Source organism: Nothobranchius furzeri, chromosome 13, assembly GCF_043380555.1.
Source record: "Nothobranchius furzeri strain GRZ-AD chromosome 13, NfurGRZ-RIMD1, whole genome shotgun sequence".
NCBI classification, from domain to species: Eukaryota; Metazoa; Chordata; class Actinopteri; order Cyprinodontiformes; family Nothobranchiidae; genus Nothobranchius; species Nothobranchius furzeri.
In genome coordinates this window covers 58,758,328-58,782,456 of record NC_091753.1, presented here as the reverse complement: position 1 = coordinate 58,782,456, position 24,129 = coordinate 58,758,328, and the positions used below count along the sequence as shown (strand labels likewise).

The 24,129-nt window shown below is 49.3% G+C and overlaps 1 protein-coding gene and 1 long non-coding RNA gene across 13 annotated transcripts in view; one reads left to right on the top strand and one right to left on the bottom strand.

Annotated features, from left to right (window-relative positions):
- ryr1b (ryanodine receptor 1b (skeletal)) overlaps window positions 1–24,129 on the bottom strand; it is a 116,658-nt gene that overhangs the window by 39,690 nt on the left and 52,839 nt on the right. For all 11 annotated transcript variants that reach the window (XM_054742297.2, XM_054742303.2, XM_070543689.1 and 8 more), the window contains exons 14-42: window positions 18,839–18,974; window positions 18,651–18,746; window positions 18,030–18,148; window positions 17,781–17,914; window positions 14,759–15,000; window positions 14,479–14,671; window positions 14,100–14,316; window positions 13,921–14,025; window positions 10,898–11,001; window positions 10,738–10,821; window positions 10,511–10,670; window positions 10,289–10,436; window positions 10,003–10,208; window positions 9,730–9,904; window positions 9,420–9,628; window positions 8,999–9,345; window positions 8,767–8,902; window positions 8,526–8,686; window positions 5,185–5,347; window positions 5,026–5,112; window positions 4,389–4,615; window positions 3,869–4,313; window positions 3,254–3,784; window positions 2,974–3,174; window positions 1,030–1,141; window positions 800–952; window positions 457–730; window positions 256–373; window positions 41–173 (exon numbers count right to left, since the gene is read on the bottom strand). In XM_054742297.2, the coding sequence (XP_054598272.1) occupies window positions 41–173; window positions 256–373; window positions 457–730; window positions 800–952; window positions 1,030–1,141; window positions 2,974–3,174; window positions 3,254–3,784; window positions 3,869–4,313; window positions 4,389–4,615; window positions 5,026–5,112; window positions 5,185–5,347; window positions 8,526–8,686; window positions 8,767–8,902; window positions 8,999–9,345; window positions 9,420–9,628; window positions 9,730–9,904; window positions 10,003–10,208; window positions 10,289–10,436; window positions 10,511–10,670; window positions 10,738–10,821; window positions 10,898–11,001; window positions 13,921–14,025; window positions 14,100–14,316; window positions 14,479–14,671; window positions 14,759–15,000; window positions 17,781–17,914; window positions 18,030–18,148; window positions 18,651–18,746; window positions 18,839–18,974 (5,416 nt within the window). The remainder of the gene's footprint in view (window positions 1–40; window positions 174–255; window positions 374–456; window positions 731–799; window positions 953–1,029; window positions 1,142–2,973; window positions 3,175–3,253; window positions 3,785–3,868; window positions 4,314–4,388; window positions 4,616–5,025; window positions 5,113–5,184; window positions 5,348–8,525; window positions 8,687–8,766; window positions 8,903–8,998; window positions 9,346–9,419; window positions 9,629–9,729; window positions 9,905–10,002; window positions 10,209–10,288; window positions 10,437–10,510; window positions 10,671–10,737; window positions 10,822–10,897; window positions 11,002–13,920; window positions 14,026–14,099; window positions 14,317–14,478; window positions 14,672–14,758; window positions 15,001–17,780; window positions 17,915–18,029; window positions 18,149–18,650; window positions 18,747–18,838; window positions 18,975–24,129) is intronic.
- The window catches only part of LOC107379828 (uncharacterized), a 49,509-nt gene continuing 31,928 nt past the window's right edge, over window positions 6,549–24,129 (top strand). Inside the window, exons 1-4 of one of the 2 annotated variants that reach the window (XR_011516101.1) lie at window positions 6,549–6,685; window positions 18,450–18,508; window positions 18,600–18,753; window positions 18,843–18,963. This is a non-coding gene — a long non-coding RNA (uncharacterized lncRNA). Of the gene's footprint in view, window positions 6,686–18,375; window positions 18,509–18,599; window positions 18,754–18,842; window positions 18,964–24,129 lie in introns of those variants that run through there. The other variant, XR_011516100.1, reaches the window with a different exon arrangement.

Sequence of the window (24,129 nt, the reverse complement as noted above, 5' to 3'; positions counted from 1 at the left end):
GCTAACGTTTTTAACTCGGGGATGAGTAAAACAAACGCACCCAGGCCGATGCCGCTGTTCTGCAGCAGGTAGTTCAGATGGTCAAACATGGAGCGCTGGTTCTGCCGGCTGATCCGACAGAAGTAACAGAGGAAACGACAGCAGTTCGTCACCATCTGGGGGAAGCGGATCTCCTGAAGGGGAGAAGAAAACACGTTACACCTGAGCCCGTCTGACGACGCGCTTCAGAGCCCGACGTGAGACCCGATAACTCACCTTAGAGTCGCCTCCTCCACCCAACACGTTCACCATCACCTCCATGACGGTCTCGTGCATGCCCAGGGCTCTCATCAGGTTCGGGTGCTGGTAGAACACCTTGTTGTTCATGATGTTCCTGAAAAAAGTCAGAACATTTGATTCCAGCTTCTGAAACACCAACTAAAGCAGCGACAACCCTGAGGGGGACGTTCCACCGACCCGATGCTCTGGATCATCAGCCGCTCCTCTTCGGGGCCCATCTGGACGATGAGCAGCGAGCGGATCTGACCCAGACACTCCAGAAGGTCCATGGTGTCCTGCACAGACACGGCGTTGATGGCGTAGGCTTTGGGCAGAGCTCGGATCAGCTCGCCGAGCCCGTCGTACTGCCTGTGGAGCAGGCTGAACATCAGACGCACAAGTTCAGGGTTCTGGATGAACGACTCCTGGGCCCAGTGGATCATGGTGTGGGAGATGAGCTCCTGAAGGGTGCCTGGGCGGAGCAGAGATGATTCCAGACCAGGTTTGTTATTTTAGAACGAAACTAAAAACAAATGCTTACTCAGTTTGGGTTCTTCCTCCACTTCTGGCTTCTCCTCCTCCTCCTCCTCTTTCTTCTTACGAAGGCTCTTCACCTTGTCCACCAGACTGAGAAGTCTGCCTCTGAGGGAGGTGTCCACCTCCTCCTCCTCCGCCTCCTGCTCGATGTGAATACCTAAAGCAGGGATGTCCCGGTGACCTCCAGAAGCACAAACGCGGTGACCAATCACACCCGCAGACGGAGGTTCTCACCACAGTGAAGCAGGATGTCATTGTGGAAACTCGCCAGCGTGAGTCGCACCTCCTCGGGAACGGGACACTCCTCGTCCTCCGGACCGTGTTTGAAGTTGGTCAGCAGAAGAACCTGAAGAGCCGCAGAGTGAGACGAGAGCTTCAGCTGGTCTGAGTCTAATGTCACGGTCGTGGGCCGCGATAGAACACGGCCAGGTCTCCTAAAGGGACATTACGGAGTTTTGAATTTTTATGCTCGTGACTGCCCCCTCAGGCCAAAAGCGTAACGGCAGCTTCAATGGCAGGCTTGTGCACGAGGCGCGCATGCTGTACGTGCACACTCCTTAACGAAAATAACAGCTGAGACAGTCCTTTGTGTGTGTGTGTGTGTGTGTATGGGGGGGGGGGGGGGACAGAGGACAGGAGAACGTGCAGCTAATTAATTAAATAATTTGGTTCTGTAGCTTTCTCTTCAGCACAGCCGACAAAGGTTGATGATGGGTCAGTCCTCCTGCATGCTCAGATCATTCCCTTCCCTTGCTTGAAAAATTGTTCCAAAATGAAAGTTGAACCCACATCTTTTTTATCTGTGAATTCAATGCCGTTCGGCGAGTCTCAAATAAAAATTTAGGCATCTTACTGTAAAAAAATATACCATTAATGTAAAAAAGAAACTCTAAATAAACTATGTTGACATCCAGAATCAAACCCAGGTCTTCTGCACGGGAGTCAGACATCTTACTAGGTGAGCTAAAGCGCCAGTGACGTCACGTGTATCTGTAGCATTTATATCCTTGATGACAGCTGAAACAACGTTCAAAGAACGGTTCGGAGTGAAAATGGCTATTTTGTTGCTAATTAGCAGGAAATATCTAGAAGAAAGTTCTACAGAAAGTAGCTAAGGGTCCTCAGAAATGTAGCTAGCTTTGTCACTAGGCGTTAGGAACAGCGACAAAGTGGCACTGCCTCTCTCTCTGCTGCTAAAGCTACGGATAGCAAATGCTACGGGCGATGCCTGAGCGTGAACGCGCATGAAGCAGCCTGCTCGACCCGAGCATCTCTCTTTTTCTGTGATTTTACAGAAAAACAGGCAATCACAGTAAAAATGCCAGGGCTCATTCTACAGGACCAGGGCATTGCAGGAGAACGTATGAAGAAGACATTTATTATTTCTATACATGTTTTGGCTGTCAGACTTCCACAATGCCCCTTTAAATTCTCCTCAGGAATTTTTATTCTCTAAAACGGTAAACGGCCTGTTTTTGTACCCTTCTCAGGGTTCTACAGCCCCCCAAGGCGCTTTACAATACAATCAGTAATTCACCCATTCACACGCTGGTGGGGATGTAGCCACAGCTGCCCTGGGGTGCGCTGACAGAGGCGAGGCCGCCGAGCACAGACGCCACCGGTCCCTCCAACCACCACCAGGAGCAGGCATGGGGGCTAAGTGTCTTGCCCAAGGACACAACAGCAGCATTGTCTGGTCGGAGCCGGGATCGAACCTGCAACCTTCTGATTACTGGACAACCCGCTCTACCTGCTGCCGTTCCACCGCTAAAATAAAACTAATCCTCAGAGTTTGCAGGATCTGTAGTTTAGGCTCCGCCCACAAAACCTGTTTCAGAGCAAACCAACTTCCTGAAAGATTTCTTTAATATTCATTAAAAAACAAATTTTCTCTCAAAACTTTTTGTTTCGATACAAAAGTTTCGCTTTCATTTATTTTCAAAAACCGGACGTTTGTTTGCATTGCTCTGAAACAGGTTTTGTGGGCGGAGCCTCGCGGTGGTAATGGAAGCCTGCCGTCATGGAAGAGGCTGTTCCAGTCACTGAGCGCCCGTCCACAGACGCGGCGGCGCACAGAAGACGAAGGCGGAAGCGGTTCTTTTACGGCCCGTAACAACGTTCCGAGGTGAAGGCCCTGGAGAACCAGAACGGTTCCTTTCTACCCGGCGGCGCCTGTACCTGGTCCTGCGGGGGGGACCGGAACTCGCGGGTCCTGCGGGCCGTCTCAGCGGCCGACATGGTGAAGGCCCTCATCAGCTGGTTGTAACGAACTCGCTGGTTCTTCTGAACGTCCTGGACGAAGTTGTCCGAGTAGGCCACGATGGTTTCCACTCGGTGTCGGAGCTCGCAGTCACAGAAATACTGCAGGAGCGTGCACATCTGGAAGAGAAGGAGCAGAACCTCAGAACCTCCTGGGATCTCGGCTTCAGATGTCGACTTCAGCTAAAAGGTGAAAAACCTGCAGTTTGACTGATTCTGGCAGCTTCATCTGAAGGAGGCCCTCCTCCAGACCCTCTTCTTCATCTTTGGCTTCTGCCTCCTTCTCCTCCTCTGCTTTCTCTCCATCTTTACCTTCTCTGGCTGCTTCCTCCTCCTCTTTTTCCTCCATCTCACCTTCCTCCTTAGGCTCAGCCTCTCCCTCCTCCTGCTCTTCTTTCTCCAGCTCTTTCAGCTCCACCTCCTCCTCATCGCCAACACCCTCGTCCTCAAGCTCCTCCTCCATTTCTTCCTCCTCGTGCTCCTCGCCCTTGGTAGTCCCACCCTCCTCAGCTTCCTCCTCCTCCTTCCCGCTGAACACACTGGGGTCGATCATCTTGAGGATGTGCATGGTGTCCTCGTCGTTGAAGATGCCGATGATGAGCAGCGTGCTGATGAGCTTCAGGATGGGGACGAAGTGGAACTCAACACTGCCACCTACTGGATCCCTCATGGCCTGGCTGCCATCCAGCACAGCCTCCGTTAGCATGCTAATGGCTCTGGTTTTCAGCTCCTGCAGCAGAAAGAAAACGGAGGAAGAGAATGAACCAAGAACCAAAAAGCTCTCCATCCTTTGAGCTTTTGTTTTGTGTTTTACCTGGAGAGGAAATACAGGACTCAGGGTGTAAATGTCAGGGTCCGTGCCAACAAAGTTGATGGAGGAGAAATGGAGCTTTGGCCGTAAACACGTGGTGAGGCCGACGCCGGGCAGAGAGTGGTCCTTCTTGGTGTCGGGATAGAGCTTGATGCTGAGAGTCTCCTCAGTCATGGGAACGATGAACTCCCTGTTGGTGCCCAGGCGTGCCCGCTTGGCCGACTCCAGGTGAATGCTGATGAGCAGGTCGTAGTAGCCGCTGCGGAGGGGCCCAGGTAGGTAGGTGTTCTCAGTGGCGTAGAAGAGCTGGGATTCGTCCACGTGGCTGCACAGAGCATGAGCTACTCGGTTGTTTCCCAGCGCACACACGGCGCAGTACAGCATGAGTGTGTGGTAGTGGAACTTCATCAGATCCAGACGTTCCGAAAGCTCCAGGATGTCGATGCACCTGGAAAAAGGAAACTAGATTTCAGCCCTGAGCCTGTAGCTGCGTGAAACACCAGGAACCAGAAGGGTGTCTGACCTGTTCTCCTCGGGGATGTGGAGGGCCATCATGATAAGAGGTTCAACACACTCCACCATCCACCCCAACCTCTCACTCACTTTGCCCACCTCCGGTTTCAGGAAATTATTGGGCATTCGGCTCCAGATGACAGGAGTCAGCATCTGGACGTCCAGCCTGGGAGGGCACTGGGGAACGGAGTTCATCCGTTCGCTACGGAACATCGCCGCCGAGATCGGCATGATGTTCTGTTACCAAGGAGACAACGAAAGAGGAGTTTACGATCATCATTAATATTCTGCAGAACGTTTAAGACCTTCAACACGTGTGTGTGTGTGTGTGTGTGTGTGTGTGTGTGTGTGTGTGTGTGTGTGTGTGTGTGTGTGTGTGTGTGTGTGTGTGTGAGAGAGTGTGAATGTGTTTGTGTGTCTGTGTGTGAATGTGTTTGTGTGTCTGTGTGTGTGAGTGTGTGTACATGCATGTGTGTGTGTCACTGTGTGTGTGTATATCTGTGTATGAATGTGTTTTTGTGTGTGCGTGTGTGTGTGTGTGTGTGTGTGTGTGTGTGTGTGTGTGTGTGTGTGTGTGTGTGTGTGTGCGTGTGCGTGTGTGAGAGAGAGAAGGTCAGGCCTCATTAGGGCCTGAAGCTGTTTCTGACCCTAAGTTTTCCGAGCTCCAGCTGCGCCATGTTCTGATTGGTTGGCTGAATGAAAACTGCAGGAAACAGCTTGGTGTTGGGCTCCACCTGAAGGTGAAACATAACTCGTTAGGTTTAAACTGGCTTCTGAAAACATAAAAACACATGAACATCCATCACCTGGTAGAAGGTGTTGATCTCTTTTCCGTTGGCGGTAAAGGTCATGAGGCCCGTTGCCAGGTCGACCAGGCAGCCAATCACCATGTCCTCCTGGCTGAAACGGGTCTGCTGGTTGCTGACCAGGTCTCCTCCCCACACCATGTAGCAGTTACTGTGCTTCATACTGTAACAGCCAGCAGACGCAATCAGCAGTTACCTCACAGCGTTGCGTGTTCAAATCCTGACTATGGCCTTCCTGTGTGGAGTTAGCGTGTTCTCATCGCATATGTGTGGAGTTACCGTGTTCTCCTCTACTGTGTGTTGAGATAGTGTGTTCTCTAGCATGTGTGGAGTTAGCATGTTCTCCTCTAGCGTGTGTGGAGTTAGCGTGTTTTCCTCTAGCGTGCGTGGAGTTACCGTGTTCTCCTCTAGCGTGTGTGGAGTTACCGTGTTCTCCTCTAGCGTGTGTGGAGATAGTGTGTTCTCTAGCATGTGTGGAGTTAGCATGTTCTCCTCTAGCGTGTGTGGAGTTAGGGTGTTCTCCTCTACCGTGTGTGGAGTTGGCGTGTTCTCTAGCATGTGTGGCGTTACCGTGTTCTCCTCTACCATGTGTGGAGATAGTGTGTTCTCTAGCATGTGTGGAGTTAGCATGTTCTCCTCTAGTGTGTGTGGAGTTAGGGTGTTCTCCTCTACCGTGTGTGGAGTTGACGTGTTCTCTAGCGTGTGTGGAGTTATCGTGTTCTCTAGCGTGTGTGGAGTTAGGGTGTTCTCCTCTACCGTGTGTGGAGTTGACGTGTTCTCTAGCGTGTGTGGAGTTACCGTGTTCTAGCGTGTGTGGAGTTAGGGTGTTCTCCTCTACCGTGTGTGGAGTTAGCATGTTCTCTAGCATGTGTGTAGTTAGGATGTTCTCATCACATGTGTGGAGTTAACGTGTTCTCTAGCATGTGTGGAGTTAGCGTGTTCTCACCACACGTGTGAAGTTAGCGGGTTCTCCTCTAAAGTGTGTGGAGTTAGCATGTTCTCCTCTAGCGTGTATGAAGTTGGCATGTTCTCCTCTAGCGTGTGTGGAATTAGTGTGTTCTCTAGCATGTGTGTAGTTAGGATGTTCTCATCACACGTGTGGAGTTAACGTGTTCTCTAGCATGTGTGGCGTTAGCGTGTTTTCTAGCATGTGTGGATGTAATAAAAATGAACTTGTCATCTGTTGTATAATTGCTTTATATAAGTTATTGATCACTACTGTTTGTCAATCACACCCATCATGAGGATGTAATCAAGGGTAATCATGGTAGAGCCGAACATAATGTGATCATGAGGATGTAATCAAGGGTAATCATGGTGGAGGTGTGCAGCTTTGCACGCACATCAGTGGATGTATAAGGAGCAGAGCAGAGCTCAGGTGGTTAGAGCTGCTTGAAGGATTCTACCTGACGAGGTTCATGGATTACATGTGTTCAGTTCTTCACCTATCATGGATTACGTTTTCTAACTGGGGTGTTCAGCTCTCCACCCATAAGCAACGGTAAGAGAAATGTTTTGTTCATGATTGATAACTTGTATAAATGCCGGTTGAATAAAGCCTTGTTGTTCATCTGATATTCAAGTTGTGTTTCATTGTTTCTGGCGTCGACTTGACAACGATCCTGATTAAATAAATATAAAGTCTAAAAAGAGACTTTGAGTCTTTTAAGGTAATTAAAATAAAATAAAACATTTTATTCTAGAACAGTGGAGTTAGCATGTTCTCATCACACATGTGCGGAGTTAGCGTGTTCTCACCACACGTGTGAAGTTAGCGGGTTCTCCTCTAAAGTGTGTGGAGTTAGCATGTTCTCCTCTAGCGTGTGTGGAGTTGGCGTGTTCTCTAGCGTGTGTGGAGTTTGCATGTTCTCCTCTAGCGTGTGTGGAGTTAGCATGTTCTCCTCTAGCGTGTGCGGAGTTAGCGTGTTCTCCTCTAGCGTGTGTGGAGTTAGCGTGTTCTCTAGCATGTGGGGAGTTAGTGTGTTCTCCTAGCATGTGTGGACTTAGCGTGTTCTCCTCTAGTGTGTGAGGAGTTAGCGTGTTCTCCTCTAGCGTGTGTGGAGTTAGCGCATTCTCTAGCTTGTGTGGAGTTAGCATGTTCTCCTCTAGCGTGTGTTGAGTTAGCATCTTCTCCTCTAGCGTGTGTGGAGTTAGCGTGTTCTCCTCTAGCGTGTGTGGAGTTAGCGTGTTCTCCTCTAGTGTGTGTGGAGTTAGCGTGTTCTCCTCTAGTGTGTGTGGAGTTAGCGTGTTCTCCTCTAGCGTGTGTGGAGTTAGTGTTCTCCTCTAGCGTGTGTGGAGTTAGTGTTCTCCTCTAGCGTGTGTGGAGTTAGTGTTCTCCTCTAACGTGTGTGGAGTTAGCGTGTTCTCTAGAGTGTGTGGAGTTATCGTGTTCTCTAGCGTGTGTGGAGTTAGTGTTCTCCTCTAGCGTGTGTGGAGTTAGCGTGCTCTCTAGAGTGAGTGGAGTTAGCGTGCTCTCTAGCATGTGTGGAGTTAGCGTGTTCTCTAGCATGTGTGGATTAAGTGTGTTCTCCTCTAGCGTGTGTGGAGTTAGCGTGTTCTCCTCTAGTATGTGTGGATTTAGCATGTTCTCCTCTAGCGTGTGTGGATTTAGCGTGTTCTCCTCTAGTGTGTGTGGAGTTAGTGTTCTCCTCTAGCGTGTGTGGAGTTAGCGTGTTCTCTAGCATGTGTGGAGTTAGCATGTTCTCTAGCATGTGTGGAGTTAGCGTGTTCTCCTCTAGCGTGTGTGGAGTTAGCGTGTTCTCCTCTAGCATGTGTGGATTTAGTATGTTCTCCTCTAGCATGTGTGGATTTAGCATGTTCTCCTCTAGCGTGTGTGGAGTTAGAGTGTTCTCTAGCATGTGTGGATTTAGCGTGTTCTCCTCTAGCATGTGTGGAGTTAGAGTGTTCTTGAGCATGTGTGGATTTAGCGTGCTCTCCTCTAGAGTGTGTGGAGTTAGCGTGTTCTCCTCTAGCATGTGTGGATTTAGCGTGTTCTCCTCTAGCATGTGTGGAGTTAGAGTGTTCTTGAGCATGTGTGGATTTAGCGTGCTCTCCTCTAGAGTGTGTGGAGTTAGCGTGTTCTCCTCTAGCATGTGTGGATTTAGCGTGTTCTCCTCTAGCATGTGTGGATTTAGCGTGTTCTCCTCTAGCATGTGTGGATTTAACGAGTTCTCCTCTAGCGTGTGTGGAGTTAAGACTGTTCTCTAGCGTTTGTGGAGTTAGCGTGTTCTCTAGCGTGTGTGGAGTTAGCGTGTTCTCTAGCGTGCGTGCAGTTAGCGTGTTTGCAGCTCTTGTTTAACAGATTAAGTTGTGTCTCAGAAAAGAGAATAGGACAGACTTACCTGTCGTGGATGTTGCCTTTGTCATCTCCCACGGTGACTGTGACACAGCGCACCTTGGAAAGGTCAAAGGTCGGGTCATATAGATGGAAGTCAGGGGTGACCCAGCCAATCCAAGCACAGGACGGCTCCTGGCCAGCAAAGATCCTCACAGAGTAGTAATACTAACAAAAGAAGAAACAAACATCACGATTGGTGCTGGATTATCTACAGATTACAGAAACTTGTCCCTCTGTTCTCCTACAGTGGTGGTGCTCAGGATGATTTCAGGGTCGTCTCTGTCATCAGGAACCACGTCCTCCACCAGACGAGGAACCGTCGGAGGAGCAGGAGGAGGGGCCAGAGGCGTCATGGCAGCTTTTTTGGCTTTAGAGAAAAATCTGTTTCCCACAGAAGAGAAATCCCAGATGTCCAAATTAAAGGAGCATAAACACTTCACCTAAAAACAAAACAGGAAAAGCTGCTGGCTCCTTTACCCTTTCTTCTTCCCCTTCTCCGACATCGCATCCTTCTCATTTTCCACAGAGACCTCCTTCGGTACCGATGTCTCATTCTTCTCATCCTCCTGCTCCTTGCGGCTGGCGGATTTCTTTAACACTTCGAACTCCGAGTCCGGCTCCACCACCACTACCTCCTCCTCGGGGATGGTGAGAGCCCGTGTGAGCGGGGTGGTTCCGGCCTGGATCTTAAAGGTCTCGTGGAACTGGATGGGCATGCTGAGCCTGAGGAACATCATGTCGGTGTTGGCGTTCTGCGAGCCGAAGGTCTTGTGGGTCAGCTTCAGACAGGGGGCGCTGTCCACCGTGCCGTCCACGCGGGAAACCTGAGCGACGGCGAGTTCAAACACAAACCAGTTATTTAAATTAAAGAGAAGCGAACGCGTCGGTGATGAGTTACCTCGATGTGACTGTGGTCGGTGGGCACGGGGACAAACTGAGGCAGACTTTTACTGAACCACATGGTGATGTCTCGCTTCATGTTGATGGCAAAAGGCTCAAATCCCTCCTGCAGGCCACAGATGGCAAAATAGGACAGGCTGCTGACGTTCCGACCAAGATTGATCCTTCCGACCTGAGACAGGCCCAGTGCGCACACGGGGATAAAACCTGAGGGGCACAACCCATAAATTATCTGTTTTAGCAAAGAAATGTGAACATTTCTTCCTTTTCATGAACGTCCTTCTGAATCAGGTGCTTTTAAAGCCCACCTTCTCCGATTTCGATGTCTTTGAAAGCCATTTCTGATCCCGAGTCGCTGATCAGCATTTCTCCGTTCAGCGTGAACATGATGTTCATTTCGGTCAGGTCGATCATGCAGCCGACCACGTCGCCAGACTGCCACTGGCGCCCAAACGGCTCATTACCAATGTGCCATCGTTGAGCCTGGAAAAGGACCAGAGCAGGTGAAACACCAGTAAAAACAACGAGCAGGAACTTCGGCTGCATCCTGATTAGACGGGGGCTCGAGGCCAAGGACCGACCTTATTGCCGTTAAAGACGTAGGCCAGCTCGTCGGCTCCCAGTTCGGTGTCGGAGCGGACGTTGGGACGGGCCCAGCCTACTCTCATCTCTCCGGTGCTCACGGCTTCAAACTCAAAGTACCACTTCCCCTGGGTGACAGCGTACGACTTCTCTGCCCTGAAGATGCGTACTTTATCTCCCCTGGTGTTCTCCAGGCCGTGGCCGGCTGCGTGGAAACAGGTGAGACGGTGAGGAAAGGCTTTGTGTCGGAGAATCCCGACGCCAGCCCGGGACGGCCGGACTTACTGCTTTCCTGGTCTGGAGGCTCGATGTTGTAGCCGTAGCCGATGAGCGTACGGACAGCGTTGTTGACGCTGTCGCGGTTGGTCTTCTTGGTTCTCTCGTCCAGCAGGTTGTACGGCACCAGACGAGGGTTTCGCTTATTCACGATGTCCTGAGATGAGACAGTTTGTGTGAACTCACAGATTAAAATGCAGGAATTATATCACGTTCTCTGAAAATGGGCACCTGTACTATGCTGTAGGTCCATCCTTGTCGCACGCGGTCCCTCGCCCAAACATTATGCCCATTTTCTGCCAGTTTCTCTACCAGCTGATTCTGGTTTGGTGTCAGTTTGACGTGGCTCAGGTCGAGGGGGGCCGGCTTGTAGCCGTTGCTCATCACATACCTGGAAACGCGATTACGTTAGATGAGCACGAACACCAGGTAGGTGGAATAAATGCTTCTTTTCATACGTTTTAGGCAGCTTGATCTTCTTGAGGTTTTCTTCTGCTTTCTCATCTCCCATACCAACATGGCAACCCAAGGCCAGCAGTGTCCTGAGGGGAGACACGCAGGTGAGCGTCTGACACCGCTCAAACTCAGACTGCAGCACAAACAAACTTCTAAACTCACTTCAGCGTCTCCCCTGACATCTGCAGGTTGTAGTTCTTCTCTGGTTCAGGCAGACTTTGGAAGTCCACCAAACAAGGATGAAGCTTCTTGTTGTCGTCCCTGAACTGAGGGGGGAGCATGTTTCAGTTAAGAGCTTTAGACAGATTTGACACCTCAAAACACCAACGAGTGACTTTGTAAAGATAAAACCGAGAGCTGTTAATAAAATCTGATGTTAGTCGAGATCTGGACAAGTGGGGGAGTAGAGGGAGGTGGAGTGTACAGTCGGTAAAGACGGCTCTCCCTTGCCCTGCCTCCAACAGCTGGAAGTGTGTGTGTGTGTGTGTGTGTGTGTGTGTGTGTGTGTGCGCGTGCGTGTGTGTGTGTGCGTGCGTGCGTGCGTGCGTGTGTGTGTGTGTGTGTGCCTGCTCTGTCTTCTCCATCCCCAGTGAGTGGTGGAGGATGGCTGCTTATACTGAGTCAGGATTCTCTGGAGGTTTGTTCCTGTTAAAAGGAAGTTTTCCTCTCCACTGTCGCCAAATGCTTGCTTAGTATGAGGATTGCTGTAAAGACTCTACACTAGTCAGTGACTCGATGCGACCTGCTGGGTTCCTTATATAGGAAACTTGTTACTGATTGGCTCAATGACCTGACCTGTGTTGGGATGTTTACTGTGTGAAGGTCCTTGAGACGACTCTGGTCCTGGTTTGGCGCTTTAGAAATAAACTTGAACTGAATTATTTAGGTATCTCCACGAATCCAAGCGCCTGATTTCCAGGTTGAAGTACTGGCTCATGAAAATAAAATACAGACTAAAAAAGTGCTTACCTTGTTTTCATTTTTAATCATTTATGTTTTTGCCCCTCGAGATTTTCATCTTGAGATGAACCATACAAAAATATTTTCTTCTTCTTCCATTTTATCATATGTTGTAAGATAGCCCGAGACAGGCCCTGTAATGTCTGATACTGCCTAATATAACACCAATAGCAGCTTCAGACCCATCTCTAAACTTCCGTTTATCTCCAAGATCTTGGAAAAGGTTGTGGCTAAACAACTCACAGCTGCTCTTGATGAACATAACATCTATGATAGCTTCCAGTCAGGTTTTCGTAGAGCTCATTCTACTGAAACAGCTCTTAGGGTCTCTAATGACCTTCTGACCCACAGTGATGCAGGGGACTGTTCTGTTCTGGTCCTGCTGGACCTGACTGCAGCCTTTGACACTGTTGACCATCACCTGCTACTGGAGAGGCTGAGAGACTGGGTAGGCCTATCAGGATCTGCTCTGGAGTGGTTCTCCTCTTATCTCTCTGAGCGCTCCTTTTCTGTGGCCGTCTCCAAGTTTAGGTCCTCCACCACCTCTCTTACCCATGGTGTCCCACAAGGTTCTGTGCTGGGACCTCTGCTCTTCCTCCTCTATCTGCTTCCTCTTCAGCACATCCTGAGCTCCTTCAAAGGAATCTCCTACCATCTTTATGCAGATGACATCCAACTGTACATCTCCTTTAAGCCCCATGAGATGTCTAAGCTGCAGCTGTTACACACCTGCTTAGACTCTATCAACACCTGGATGGTGGGAGCTTTCTTCAGCTGAATGAAGATAAGACTGAGATCCTCATCTGTGCCCCAGACAAGCTGGTTCCCAAAGTCAGAGACTCTCTTGGTCAGCTTGCTTCTCACACCAAACCTTCCATCAGGAATCTTGGCGTGACCTTTGACCCAGCTCTCACCCTGGATTCTCATGTCAGATCTCTTGTTCGCTCTTCCTTCTTCCATCTCAGGAACGTTGCTAAGCTGAGTCCCATTCTGTCCCGCTCTGAACTTGAGTCAGTTCTCCACACCTTCATCTCCTCACGCTTAGACTACTGTAACTCTCTTTTCACGTGTCTGAGCAGAACCTCCCTGAACCGTCTACAGGTGGTTCAGAACGCCTGTGCTCGGCTTCTGACCAAGTCCTCCAAACACACCCACATCACCCCGCTTCTCCTCCAGCTTCACTGGCTGCCAGTCAACTTCAGGGTTCATTTCAAGATCCTGGTTCTGGTCTATAGGGCCTTACATGGACAAGCACCATCTTACATTGGTGATCTTCTTAGTCCCTACACCCCCAGCAGGTCCCTGAGGTCCAGTGACCAAAGCCTACTGGTTGTGCAGCACCAGGCTAAAGGTCAAAGGTGACAGATCACCTGCTGCTGTGGCCCCCAGACTCTGGAACTCTCTCCCCCTGAGCCTGAGATCAGTGGACTCAGTGGTCTCCTTTAAAAAGCAGCTGAAGACTCACTTGTTCAAGCTGGCTTTTGTATGACCTTCTTCACCTCTCTCTCTTTATTCTGCTCTCCCCACCTATTCCACCTTCCTCAGGATCCACTGGTTTCCCTCTTTCCTGTTCACTCTCTCTCTTTCTCAACATTTTTAATCACAATTGTCTATTTTTGCTCATTTTAAATATATTTTAAACATTTTCTAAATGCTTTTTTATATTTTTACATTTTTTGTTTTTGTGAAGCGCCTCCTGGTTTTTATCTTGAGAGGCGCTATAGAAATGATATTTTCTTCTTCTTCTTCTTCAATATAAGCGTAAATAAATGAATAAATGGAGGTCCCATCACTGCCATGCACTCTTAAACTTTACACATGATCTCTGACTTAAATGAAGCCGTTTGTGCCAGAACTAAAACATCTCTTACACCAAACCTCGGATCGGTCATATCTGAGTGAGAGGTGGAGAGCTCGGTGGGCGGTTCTGTATAATGTGTACACGGTGTGTCATCAAAAGCCAAAACTCAGTACCGATAATCTCAGTCGTTACGTTTTAACTCCGATAATGTCGGGCGTCCCTAAATTCGTCTGACTCCAGAAAAGATCGTGAGTAATTACCAAAAGGCAGAAGCTCCGTTTCCACCTGATCCCAGAACACCAAATATTCACTCACACCAAAAGATCCAGAATCAGATGGAGCTGCTAAATCTTAAATTACACTCTGGGTCAAAGGTCACACGTCTGAGCTGTGATTTAACTCCGCCTCTGCACATCGTACTCACACTCCCGTAGGTCCATCCCTGCTCGATGCGAGTTACCGCCCAAAGCTCGTGAATATTCTCAGCCAGCTTCTCCCGGATTCGCTCCAAGTGAGGCGGCAAAACAATCTGCACAGGAAAGGGAGAGGAACCAGTAAATCCCTGAACGGCATCCAGAAATCAGGCTTTAGTTTAGCGTCCACCTGCACGGTGTCCACGGGGCAGGGGGTGAAGGAGGTGTGGGTGAGGGACTGGGTCGGACCCAGGAGGTTACGGACGCCGTTGAAGTCGTGCTTGTACTCCTTGATGGGTTCGATGCGCATTCGTTCTCTTGGCAGCACAGCCTCGTAACACGGAGCGTAGCCCGGAGGGGGCATGAACTTAAAGTCGCCATGGCGACCACCGAGGAGGAAGCGGACCCTGAGAGGACAGAAACATGAATGGGTGCAGGTCACTTCCTGTTTCAGCTCGTGTTAGTTAGCACGCTGGAGTGGAGGTGAAGGCCGGTGTTAAGGCTTCTGCGTGAAAAGGTTAGAGAAATATTACAACAACCAAAAAAACCCAAAAGTTTCCCCAACTGACTTGACTCCGGCGGAGAAGCTGATGACCGGGAAGAAGAGACCGTCCACGTTAAAGTTCTCGAACATTCCCTGCACCGGATGGCCGTTGATACGGAAGGAGATACTGGGCACGCTCAGATCCAGGCAGCAGCTGACCACGTCGTCTGCCGCCAGCGTGTGAGCGCTGGGGGAGGCCACCTGGCGGGCCACCGTACCTGAACAGCAAAGCAAAATAAAAACACCTTCGCTAAACCACCGGCATCACGGAGTGTTTACGGTAAAATGGGATGGAAGGTTCCTACCTGACCACAAGTGCAGCCCGTCGAAGCCGTAGGAGTAGAGGTCATCTCCCACGCCGTTCCCCCCCCAGCCCTCTCCTCCTCCAGGGTAGGGGCTGTAGCCCTCCGTCATGGCCCAGCCCACCCTCAGGTGGGTCGCCTGTGACGTCACGAAGGGCTCCACGTAGTCCACGATCATCTCGTAGTACCACTTCTTATACTGAGTGGAACCCTCGCACGTTCCCAGGAAGATGTTTGGCCTCACGCTGAAAAGAAACAGAAGGAAAACCAACGTCTAGTCGGAGTTTCGTGGGATCATTCCAACCCAGGATAACGTTTATGTGTCCATATTATTTATCTCAGGAACCACTGGGCCGGTTCTGATCAAAGTCCTGTCACGGGTCCTTTGACTTCACATCTACTGAACGAATCGGCGAGCGATTTGTGGAGGTTGCCATGTTGTGGCACTCCGTTTGCAGAAGTTAGCAAGCTAATGTGACATTTAACCACTATGGGCTGTAGGCTGAGCCTTTCAAGGGTGACTTATTCATTTGCCCGTGAGAGAGTTAATAATGACTCGTGCAGGTGAGCAGACACTTTAAAAGTTACGCACAGAGAACATAGCAGAAGTAAAATAATCCATCAAGGAAAAGATTCCCATCAGAGCATCTGAGCACCATCTCACACTCGCACATGCTCCGCATCTCGCTGCTGCTGCCAGTGTGCTGAGGAGGAGCTCGGAGCGCGTCTGCAACACTCGTGCACAAGAGTGCTTCCAGGTCTGGAAAAGGGAAGTTTCACCAACCTCTGGGTGTTTCATGAGGAGAAATGTCCCCTCGTTTTCGGCTGAAGTAGCGCTGGTTATTCATGACCGGCTTCAGACCAGGAGTCTGTCCGAGGCGAGGCCTAGAGCCTCCCGACTACAACCCCTTCAGAAAACCTCGTCTGATGATGGACAGACAAGCAGGTGACGCGTTCAGGTTCACGTGGATCAGCAGGACGGTGCGTTCGGACGCTTAAACCCGCTGGTTATAGGTCACCGGGTCACTCAGGTCAGCTTGTTTGGACTAAATATGAATTAGAGAGAAATTAACCCTTTCATGCATGAATTATGAAAATCTTCAGCCAGGATCTCTTTTTACTAGTTTTTTCATTAAGTTTTATGTAAGAATGAAACTAATTTCAACTAAAACATGTTTTATATCTAATTTACAAATAATTTATTACATGTCTACATGACAGGACGTGAAGCATGTCGGCGTGACTCACTAGAGTCCAGCGGGGGCTAAAGTGAAGCTAAATGTGGTTAACAGCATCATAACTAGCTGTCCTCTGCAGTGACGTATGAATGAAAAGCTGCTTCCCACAGAGCGCCGACGGCTGTCTGACCGGGATCTGTCACGGCAGTAATGGTGACGGCTCAACTTCCAATTGTTTCATCAAACCGGTCTAACATCCCAGGTATAAATGGCCGCCACAGCCTTCGTAAAACACAAAAATGGCCGCTATTGGATCATTCATGCAGATACTGAGTGTACCTCACATCCCCCAAGTGATAACTGATCACATGTCTCTTGAAAGATGTGATGATAAACTTTATTAAATTTAAACGTAATGGGCGCAAAAATCAAGATTATAATTTCTCAGTTTGTTTTACACTCAGATTTATTCTCTTCTAACCAAGGGCGCCCCCAAGGGGTGGCCAGGGGTGGCCATGCCCACCCCCCCACCCCCAGGAAAAGCCAGTGTTAACAAATCATATTAATGTTCAGTCAAACCATATACTGATCTTGTTTATTCAAGAGATTATCATAAAACAAAAAACAATAATTAATGAGTAAAGACATAATCAGATACATGTTTCTGCTGCTCACCGTTTTAAAAACGTTTTTATCTCCATAGTTTTTTAACACAGTAACAGGTGAATTCACCTAAAAAAGATATTTTTAAATTAAATTTTGGGTAACGTTTTAAATAACTGAAACATATTTTTCTAAAATGTTTGTGTTTGTAAAATTTAAGTTAAATTGTTTTGGATACAGTCTGTTATTTTACATTAGTCCTAATATACAAGCAAGCAATAAAAATTATGGACCAGAAATCATTGAAATGGCATCATTGTCGCATTTTAAGGAAACATAATCTTCTCACTTTCGAAAATTTTATTAATTTTAGCACTCTGAGATTCTTTTTCAATTGTCTAAGTGATAACTTGTCTAAACTGTTCTCTACTGTGGCCGTCAGACGTCAGAGCTCTCATAGAACGATCACTCGAGCCTCCGCCTGCGGTGATTGTCTCGTCCCGCGGTGCAAGACTTCTTTTGGTCAGTCTGCTCTTTCTGTAAAAGGGGCCAAACTTTGGAACTGTCTACCTGCCGACCTAAAACTACAAATGGACAGTAAAGTTTTTAACAAAGAACTCAAAAAATGGTTCCAGTCTAAACAACAATGTCTACATGAATAGTTTTAAACTCTTACATTGCTGCTCAAATTGCCTTTTTTTATTCTTTTTTATTGAAAATTGTTTGTAATTTTAATCTGTTTTCTGTTTGATTTATTGTTGATCTCTTTGTATTTTATTTAAATGTACTCTACTTTTTAGAAAGGTTCTATGGACAAGTGTTGCAAATTAGCACGTGTGCTAACACACTAAACAACGCATCTGGTTCGTCCAGTGTAATTGCTGTGTCCATGTCAAATAAACATCACTGTAATAAAAATGAATAAAGAAGCAACGCAGCACGTCGCCACAGACTAAACTCACCCAGAGTTACCACAAGGACCAATTTGGTGTGCCACCCCAAAAGTTTCTTTGGCCCCATCAAAATTTTCTGTAGGCGCCCCTGCTCCTAACCTAAAACTATCCTGCTTTATCTCACATTCATGGTGAGTTCTTCAAAGCTCTAAGCTCCTGTGCAGGAACGCCTCCAGGTCAAGATCTCAGGGATTTGACTTTTGAGATGATCGTTTTTCCAGATCGAAACAAATCCTCGCCATAAAACCATCAAAGATGGCGGGCGATTTGCACTCCTGTAAGGACACTAACCTGGTGGCGTAGTTGACAATGTTGGTCTGCAGCAGGAGGTCTCGACCTGGTAGCAGGTTTTCTGTGATCAGGTTCTGATTGGACCTCACAGCTACACCGTTACACACACACAGAGAGCGCAGGACATCCAGAACCTGAAGGTGAAAGGACGACAAACGCGCATCACTTCTGGATTCAGATCAGCTCCAGACTTCCTGTTGCTCTCATTCTCATCTCAGTTTGATAACGACGGGCTTTCTAAAGACCAACCTTGTGGTTCCGTCCATGCTTGTCCAGAAGAGAGATGATGGACTTAATGTGGTTCTCCTGAATGATGTTTAGAACCTCGGGACTTTCGATCAGAACACAGTACAGAACCTCCAGAATCCCTGAAGGCAAACCGGAGAAACAACAGATCACTAACGGCATAAACCTAAAAGTCCTGATGAAAAATACAATCAGAGAGATTAAATAATAATAAAGGTGATTGAGGAGAGAACATCTTATCGTTAGCATCTCACCGCAGTGCGGTTGCTAGTGAACAACGCTAACTTCTCTGCTGTAAGAGTTTAACGCGTTTTTCTGTGCGGTGCGTTTAGGAGAAGCTCCTCGTGTTTGCTACTTGTCCTCAGCAGCAGCAGCAGCTCGGTCACATGTCCACTTTAAATGTTTGTTGCATTTTTTATTCAGCACCAATCCAGCCCAGAAACCCGGAGCTGCCTCAACGCCCAGACTGCAGGGCTAAGGAGGTTCGTGACTTTTCTAATGCTAGCCTGAGTAACACATTTATGCCAGGACTCAAATGTTTGATCAGAAGCAGTTATGATCACATAATTCCAGGAAATTCTGATGGATCCAGAGAGAATGGGTGAATTAGTGGAGATGAGATACCAGAGGAGGCCTCCAGACGATCCAGTTTACTGACCAACCAGTCCAGGTTGTCACAGAACAACGCACAGTTGGAGCGGTTCCCTCGGATCAGCGAGGCTGTGAGGTGGAAACAAAACAAACAAAAACAACAACATTTAAATCAGCCCAAGAATGAAACCAAACCTTTTATCTGTTATTTATTTTCATACCCAGCAGCTCGTAGAGGAGGTTGACAATCTCCTTCCAGGACTCGGCCGCCTCCTCGCCTGCAAACTCTGAGAAGTGAGCGGCGGTGTTGTAGACGTTCAGGCGGTCGATGCACTCCAACACGATGGTGATCATTCCCTGAGAATTACAGCCACAAAAAACGGGATCGTTATTCAACTCAAGGGTGTCGGACATGTCTAACAGCTGATCACTGGTCCCGTCGTGTCACTAACAGCTGATCACTGATCCCGTCGTGTCACTAACAGCTGATCACTAGTCCCGTCGTGTCTCTAACAGCTGATCACGGGTCCGGTTGTGTCTCTAACAGCTGATCACTGGTCCCTTCGTGTCTCTAACAGCTGATCACTGGTCCCGTCGTGTCTCTAACAGCTGATCACTAGTCCCGTCGTGTCTCTAACAGTGAATCACTAGTCCCGTCGTGTCTCTAACAGCTGATCACTGGTCCCTTCGTGTCTCTAACAGCTGATCACTGGTCCCGTCGTGTCTCTAACAGCTGATCACTAGTCCCTTCGTGTCTAACAGCTGATCACTAGTCCCGTCGTGTCTCTAACAGCTGATCACGGGTCCAGTTGTGTCTCTAACAGCTGATCACTGGTCCCGTCGTGTCTCTAACAGCTGATCACGGGTCCCGTCATGTCTCTAACAGCTGATCACGGGTCCCGTCGTGTCTCTAACAGCTGATCACGGGTCCAGTTGTGTCTCTAACAGCTGATCACTGGTCCCTTCGTGTCTCTAACAGCTGATCACGGGTCCTGTCATGTCTCTAACAGCTGATCACTGGTCCCTTCGTGTCTCTAACAGCTGATCACTGGTCCCGTCGTGTCTCTAACAGCTGATCACTAGTCCTGTCGTGTCTCTAACAGTGAATCACTGGTCCCTTCGTGTCTAACAGCTGATCACTGGTCCCTTCGTGTCTAACAGCTGATCACTGGTCCCTTCGTGTCTCTATCAGCTGATAACGGGTCCCATCGTGTCTCTAACAGCTGATCACGGGTCCTGTCGTGTCTCTAACAGCTGATCACTGGTCCCTTCGTGTCTCTAACAGCTTATCACTGGTCCCTTCGTGTCTCTAACAGCTGATCACGGGTCCCGTCGTGTCTCTAACAGTGAATCACTGGTTCCTTCGTGTCTCTAACAGCTGATCACTGGTCCCTTCGTGTCTAACAGCTGATCACTGATCCCGTCATGTCTCTAACAGCTGATCACTGGTCCCTTCGTGTCTCTAACAGCTGATCACGGGTCCCATCGTGTCTCTAACAATTGATCACTGGTCCTGTCGTGTCTCTAACAGCTGATCACTGGTCCCTTCGTGTCTCTAACAGCTCTGACACAGGTCCCGTCGTGTCTCTAACAGCTGATCACGGGTCCCATCGTGTCTCTAACAGCTGATCACGGGTCCCATCGTCTCTAACAGCTGATCACGGGTCCTGTCGTGTCTCTAACAGCTGATCACTGGTCCCGTCGTGTCTCTAACAGTGAATCACTGGTCCCTTCGTGTCACTAACAGCTGATCACTGGTCCCTTCGTGTCTCTAACAGCTGATCACGGGTCCCGTCATGTCACTAATAGCTGATCACGGGTCCCTTCGTGTCACTAACAGCTGATCACTTGTCCCTTCGTGTCTCTAACAGCTGATCACGGGTCCCTTCGTGTCTCTAACAGCTGATCACGAGTCCCGTCGTGTCTTTGACACCTGATCACTAGTTCCATGGTGTCTCTGACAGCTGATGACTAGTCCCATCGTGTCACTAACAGCTGATCACTGGTCCCGTCGTGTCTCTAACAGCTGATCACTGGTCCCTTCGTGTCTCTAACAGCTGATCACGAGTCCCGTCGTGTCTTTGACACCTGATCACTAGTTCCATGGTGTCTCTGACAGCTGATCACTGGTCCCGTCGTGTCTCTAACAGTGAATCACTGGTCCCGTCGTGTCACTAACTGCTGATCACTGGTCCCTTCGTGTCTCTAACAGCTGATGACTGATCCCGTCGTGTCTCTAACAGCTGATCACTGGTCCCTTCGTGTCTCTAACAACTGATCACTGGTCCCTTCGTGTCTCTAACAGCTGATCACGAGTCCCGTCGTGTCTTTGACACCTGATCACTAGTTCCATGGTGTCTCTGACAGCTGATGACTAGTCCCATCGTGTCACTAACAGCTGATCACTGGTCCCGTCGTGTCTCTAACAGCTGATCACTGGTCCCATCGTGTCTCTAACAGCTGATCACGGGTCCTGTCGTGTCTCTAACAGCTCTGACACAGGTCCTGTCGTGTCTCTAACAGCTGATCACTGGTCCCATCGTGTCTCTAACAGCTGATCACTGGTCCCTTTGTGTCTCTAACAGCTGATCACGGGTCCCATCGTGTCTCTAACAGCTGATCACGGGTCCTGTCGTGTCTCTAACAGTGAATCACAGGTCCCTTCGTGTCACTAACAGCTGATCACTGGTCCCTTCGTGTCTCTAACAGCTGATCACTAGTCCCGTCGTGTCTCTAACAGCTGATCACTGGTCCCTTCGTGTCACTAACAGCTGATCACTGGTCCCTTCCTGTCTGTAACAGCTGATCACTGGTCCCTTCGTGTCACTAACAGCTGATCACTGGTCCCTTCGTGTCTCTAACAGCTGATCACTGGTCCCGTCGTGTCTCTAACAGTTAATCACTGGTCCAGTCGTGTCTCTAACAGCTGATCACTGGTCCCATCGTGTCTCTAACAGCTGATCACTGGTCCCATCGTGTCTCTAACAGCTGATCACTGGTCCCGTCGTGTCTCTAACAGTGAATCACTGGTCCATTCGTGTCTCTAACAGTTAATCACTGGTCCAGTCGTGTCTCTAACAGCTGATCACTGGTCCCATCGTGTCTCTAACAGCTGATCACTGGTCCCGTCGTGTCACTAACAGCTGATCACTGGTCCCGTCGTGTCTCTAACAGTGAATCAATGGTCCATTCGTGTCTCTAACAGCTGATCACTGGTCCCATTGTGTCTCTAACAGCTGATCACTGGTCCCTTCGTGTCTCTAACAGCTGATCACGGGTCCCTTCGTGTCACTAACAGCTGATCACGGGTCCCTTCGTGTCTCTAACAGTGAATCACTGGTCCCGTCGTGTCACTAACAGCTGATCACTGGTCCCTTCGTGTCTCTAACAGCTGATCACGGGTCCCTTCGTGTCACTAACAGCTGATCACTGGTCCCATCGTGTCTCTAACAGCTGATCACTGATCCCGTCGTGTCTCTAACAGCTGATCACTGGTCCCATCGTGTCTCTAACAGCTGATCACTGGTCACTTCGTGTCTCTAACAGCTGATCACGGGTCCCGTCGTGTCTTTGACACCTGATCACTAGTTCCATGGTGTCTCTGACAGCTGATGACTAGTCCCATCGTGTCTCTAACAGCTGATCACTGGTCCCGTCGTGTCTCTAACAGCTGATCACTGGTCCCATCGTGTCTCTAACAGCTGATCACTGGTCCCGTCGTGTCTCTAACAGCTGATCACTGGTCCCATCGTGTCTCTAACAGCTCTGACACAGGTCCTGTCGTGTCTCTAACAGCTCTGACACAGGTCCTGTCGTGTCTCTAACAGCTGATCACCGGTCCCATCGTGTCTCTAACAGCTGATCACTGGTCCCTTCGTGTCACTAACAGCTGATCACTGGTCCCTTCGTGTCTCTAACAGCTGATCACGGGTCCTGTCGTGTCTCTAACAGCTGATCACTGGTCCCGTCGTGTCTCTAACAGTGAATCACAGGTCCCTTCGTGTCACTAACTGCTGATCACTGGTCCATTCGTGTCTCTAACAGCTGATCACTGGTACCGTCGTGTCTCTAACAGCTGATCACTGGTCCCGTCGTGTCTCTAACAGCTGATCACTAGTCCCGTCGTGTCTCTAACAGTGAATCACTGGTCCCTTCGTGTCTCTAACAGCTGATCACTGGTCCCTTCGTGTCTAACAGCTGATCACTGGTCCCTTCGTGTCTCTAACAGCTGATCACGGGTCCCATCGTGTCGCTAACAGCTGATCACGGGTCCTGTCTTGTCTCTAACAGCTGATCACTGGTCCCGTCGTGTCTCTAACAGTGAATCACAGGTCCCTTCGTGTCACTAACAGCTGATCACTGGTCCCTTCGTGTCTCTAACAGCTGATCACTAGTCCCGTCGTGTCTCAAACAGCTGATCACTGGTCCCTTCGTGTCACTAACAGCTGATCACTGGTCCCTTCGTGTCTCTAACAGCTGATCACGGGTCCCGTCGTGTCACTAACAGCTGATCACTGGTCCCTTCGTGTCTCTAACAGCTGATCACTGGTCCAGTCGTGTCTCTAACAGCTGATCACTGGTCCCGTCGTGTCTCTAACAGCTGATCACTGGTCCCGTCGTGTCTCTAACAATGAATCACTGGTCCCGTCGTGTCACTAACAGCTGATCACTGGTCCCTTCGTGTCTCTAACAGCTGATCACTGGTCCCTTCGTGTCTCTAACAGCTGATCACTGGTCCCGTCGTGTCTCTAACAGTGAATCACTGGTCCCTTCGTGTCTCTAACAGCTGATCACAGGTCCCTTCGTGTCTCTAACAGCTGATCACTGATCCCGTCGTGTCTCTAACAGCTGATCACTGGTCCCGTCGTGTCTCTAACAGCTGATCACTGGTCCCTTCGTGTCTCTAACAGCTGATCACGGGTCCCGTCGTGTCTTTGACACCTGATCACTAGTTCCATGGTGTCTCTGACAGCTGACCACTGGTCCCATCGTGTCTCTAACAGCTGATCACTGGTCCCATTGTGTCTCTAACAGCTGATCACTGGTCCCTTCGTGTCTCTAACAGCTGATCACTAGTCCCGTCGTGTCTCTAACAGTGAATCACTAGTCCCGTTGTGTCTCTAACAGTGAATCACTGGTCCCATCGTGTCTCTAACAGCTGATCACTGGTCCCTTCGTGTCTCTAACAGCTGATCACTAGTCCCGTCATGTCTCTAACAGCTGATCACTGGTCCCATCGTGTCTCTAACAGCTGATCACTGGTCCCTTCGTGTCTCTAACAGCTGATCACGGGTCCCGTCGTGTCACTAACAGCTGATCACTGGTCCCTTCGTGTCTCTAACAGCTGATCACTGGTCCAGTCATGTCACTAACAGCTGATCACTGGTCCCTTCGTGTCTCTAACAGCTGATCACTGGTCCCTTCGTGTCTCTAACAGCTGATCACTGGTCCCGTCGTGTCTCTAACAGTGAATCACTGGTCCCTTCGTGTCTCTAACAGCTGATCACAGGTC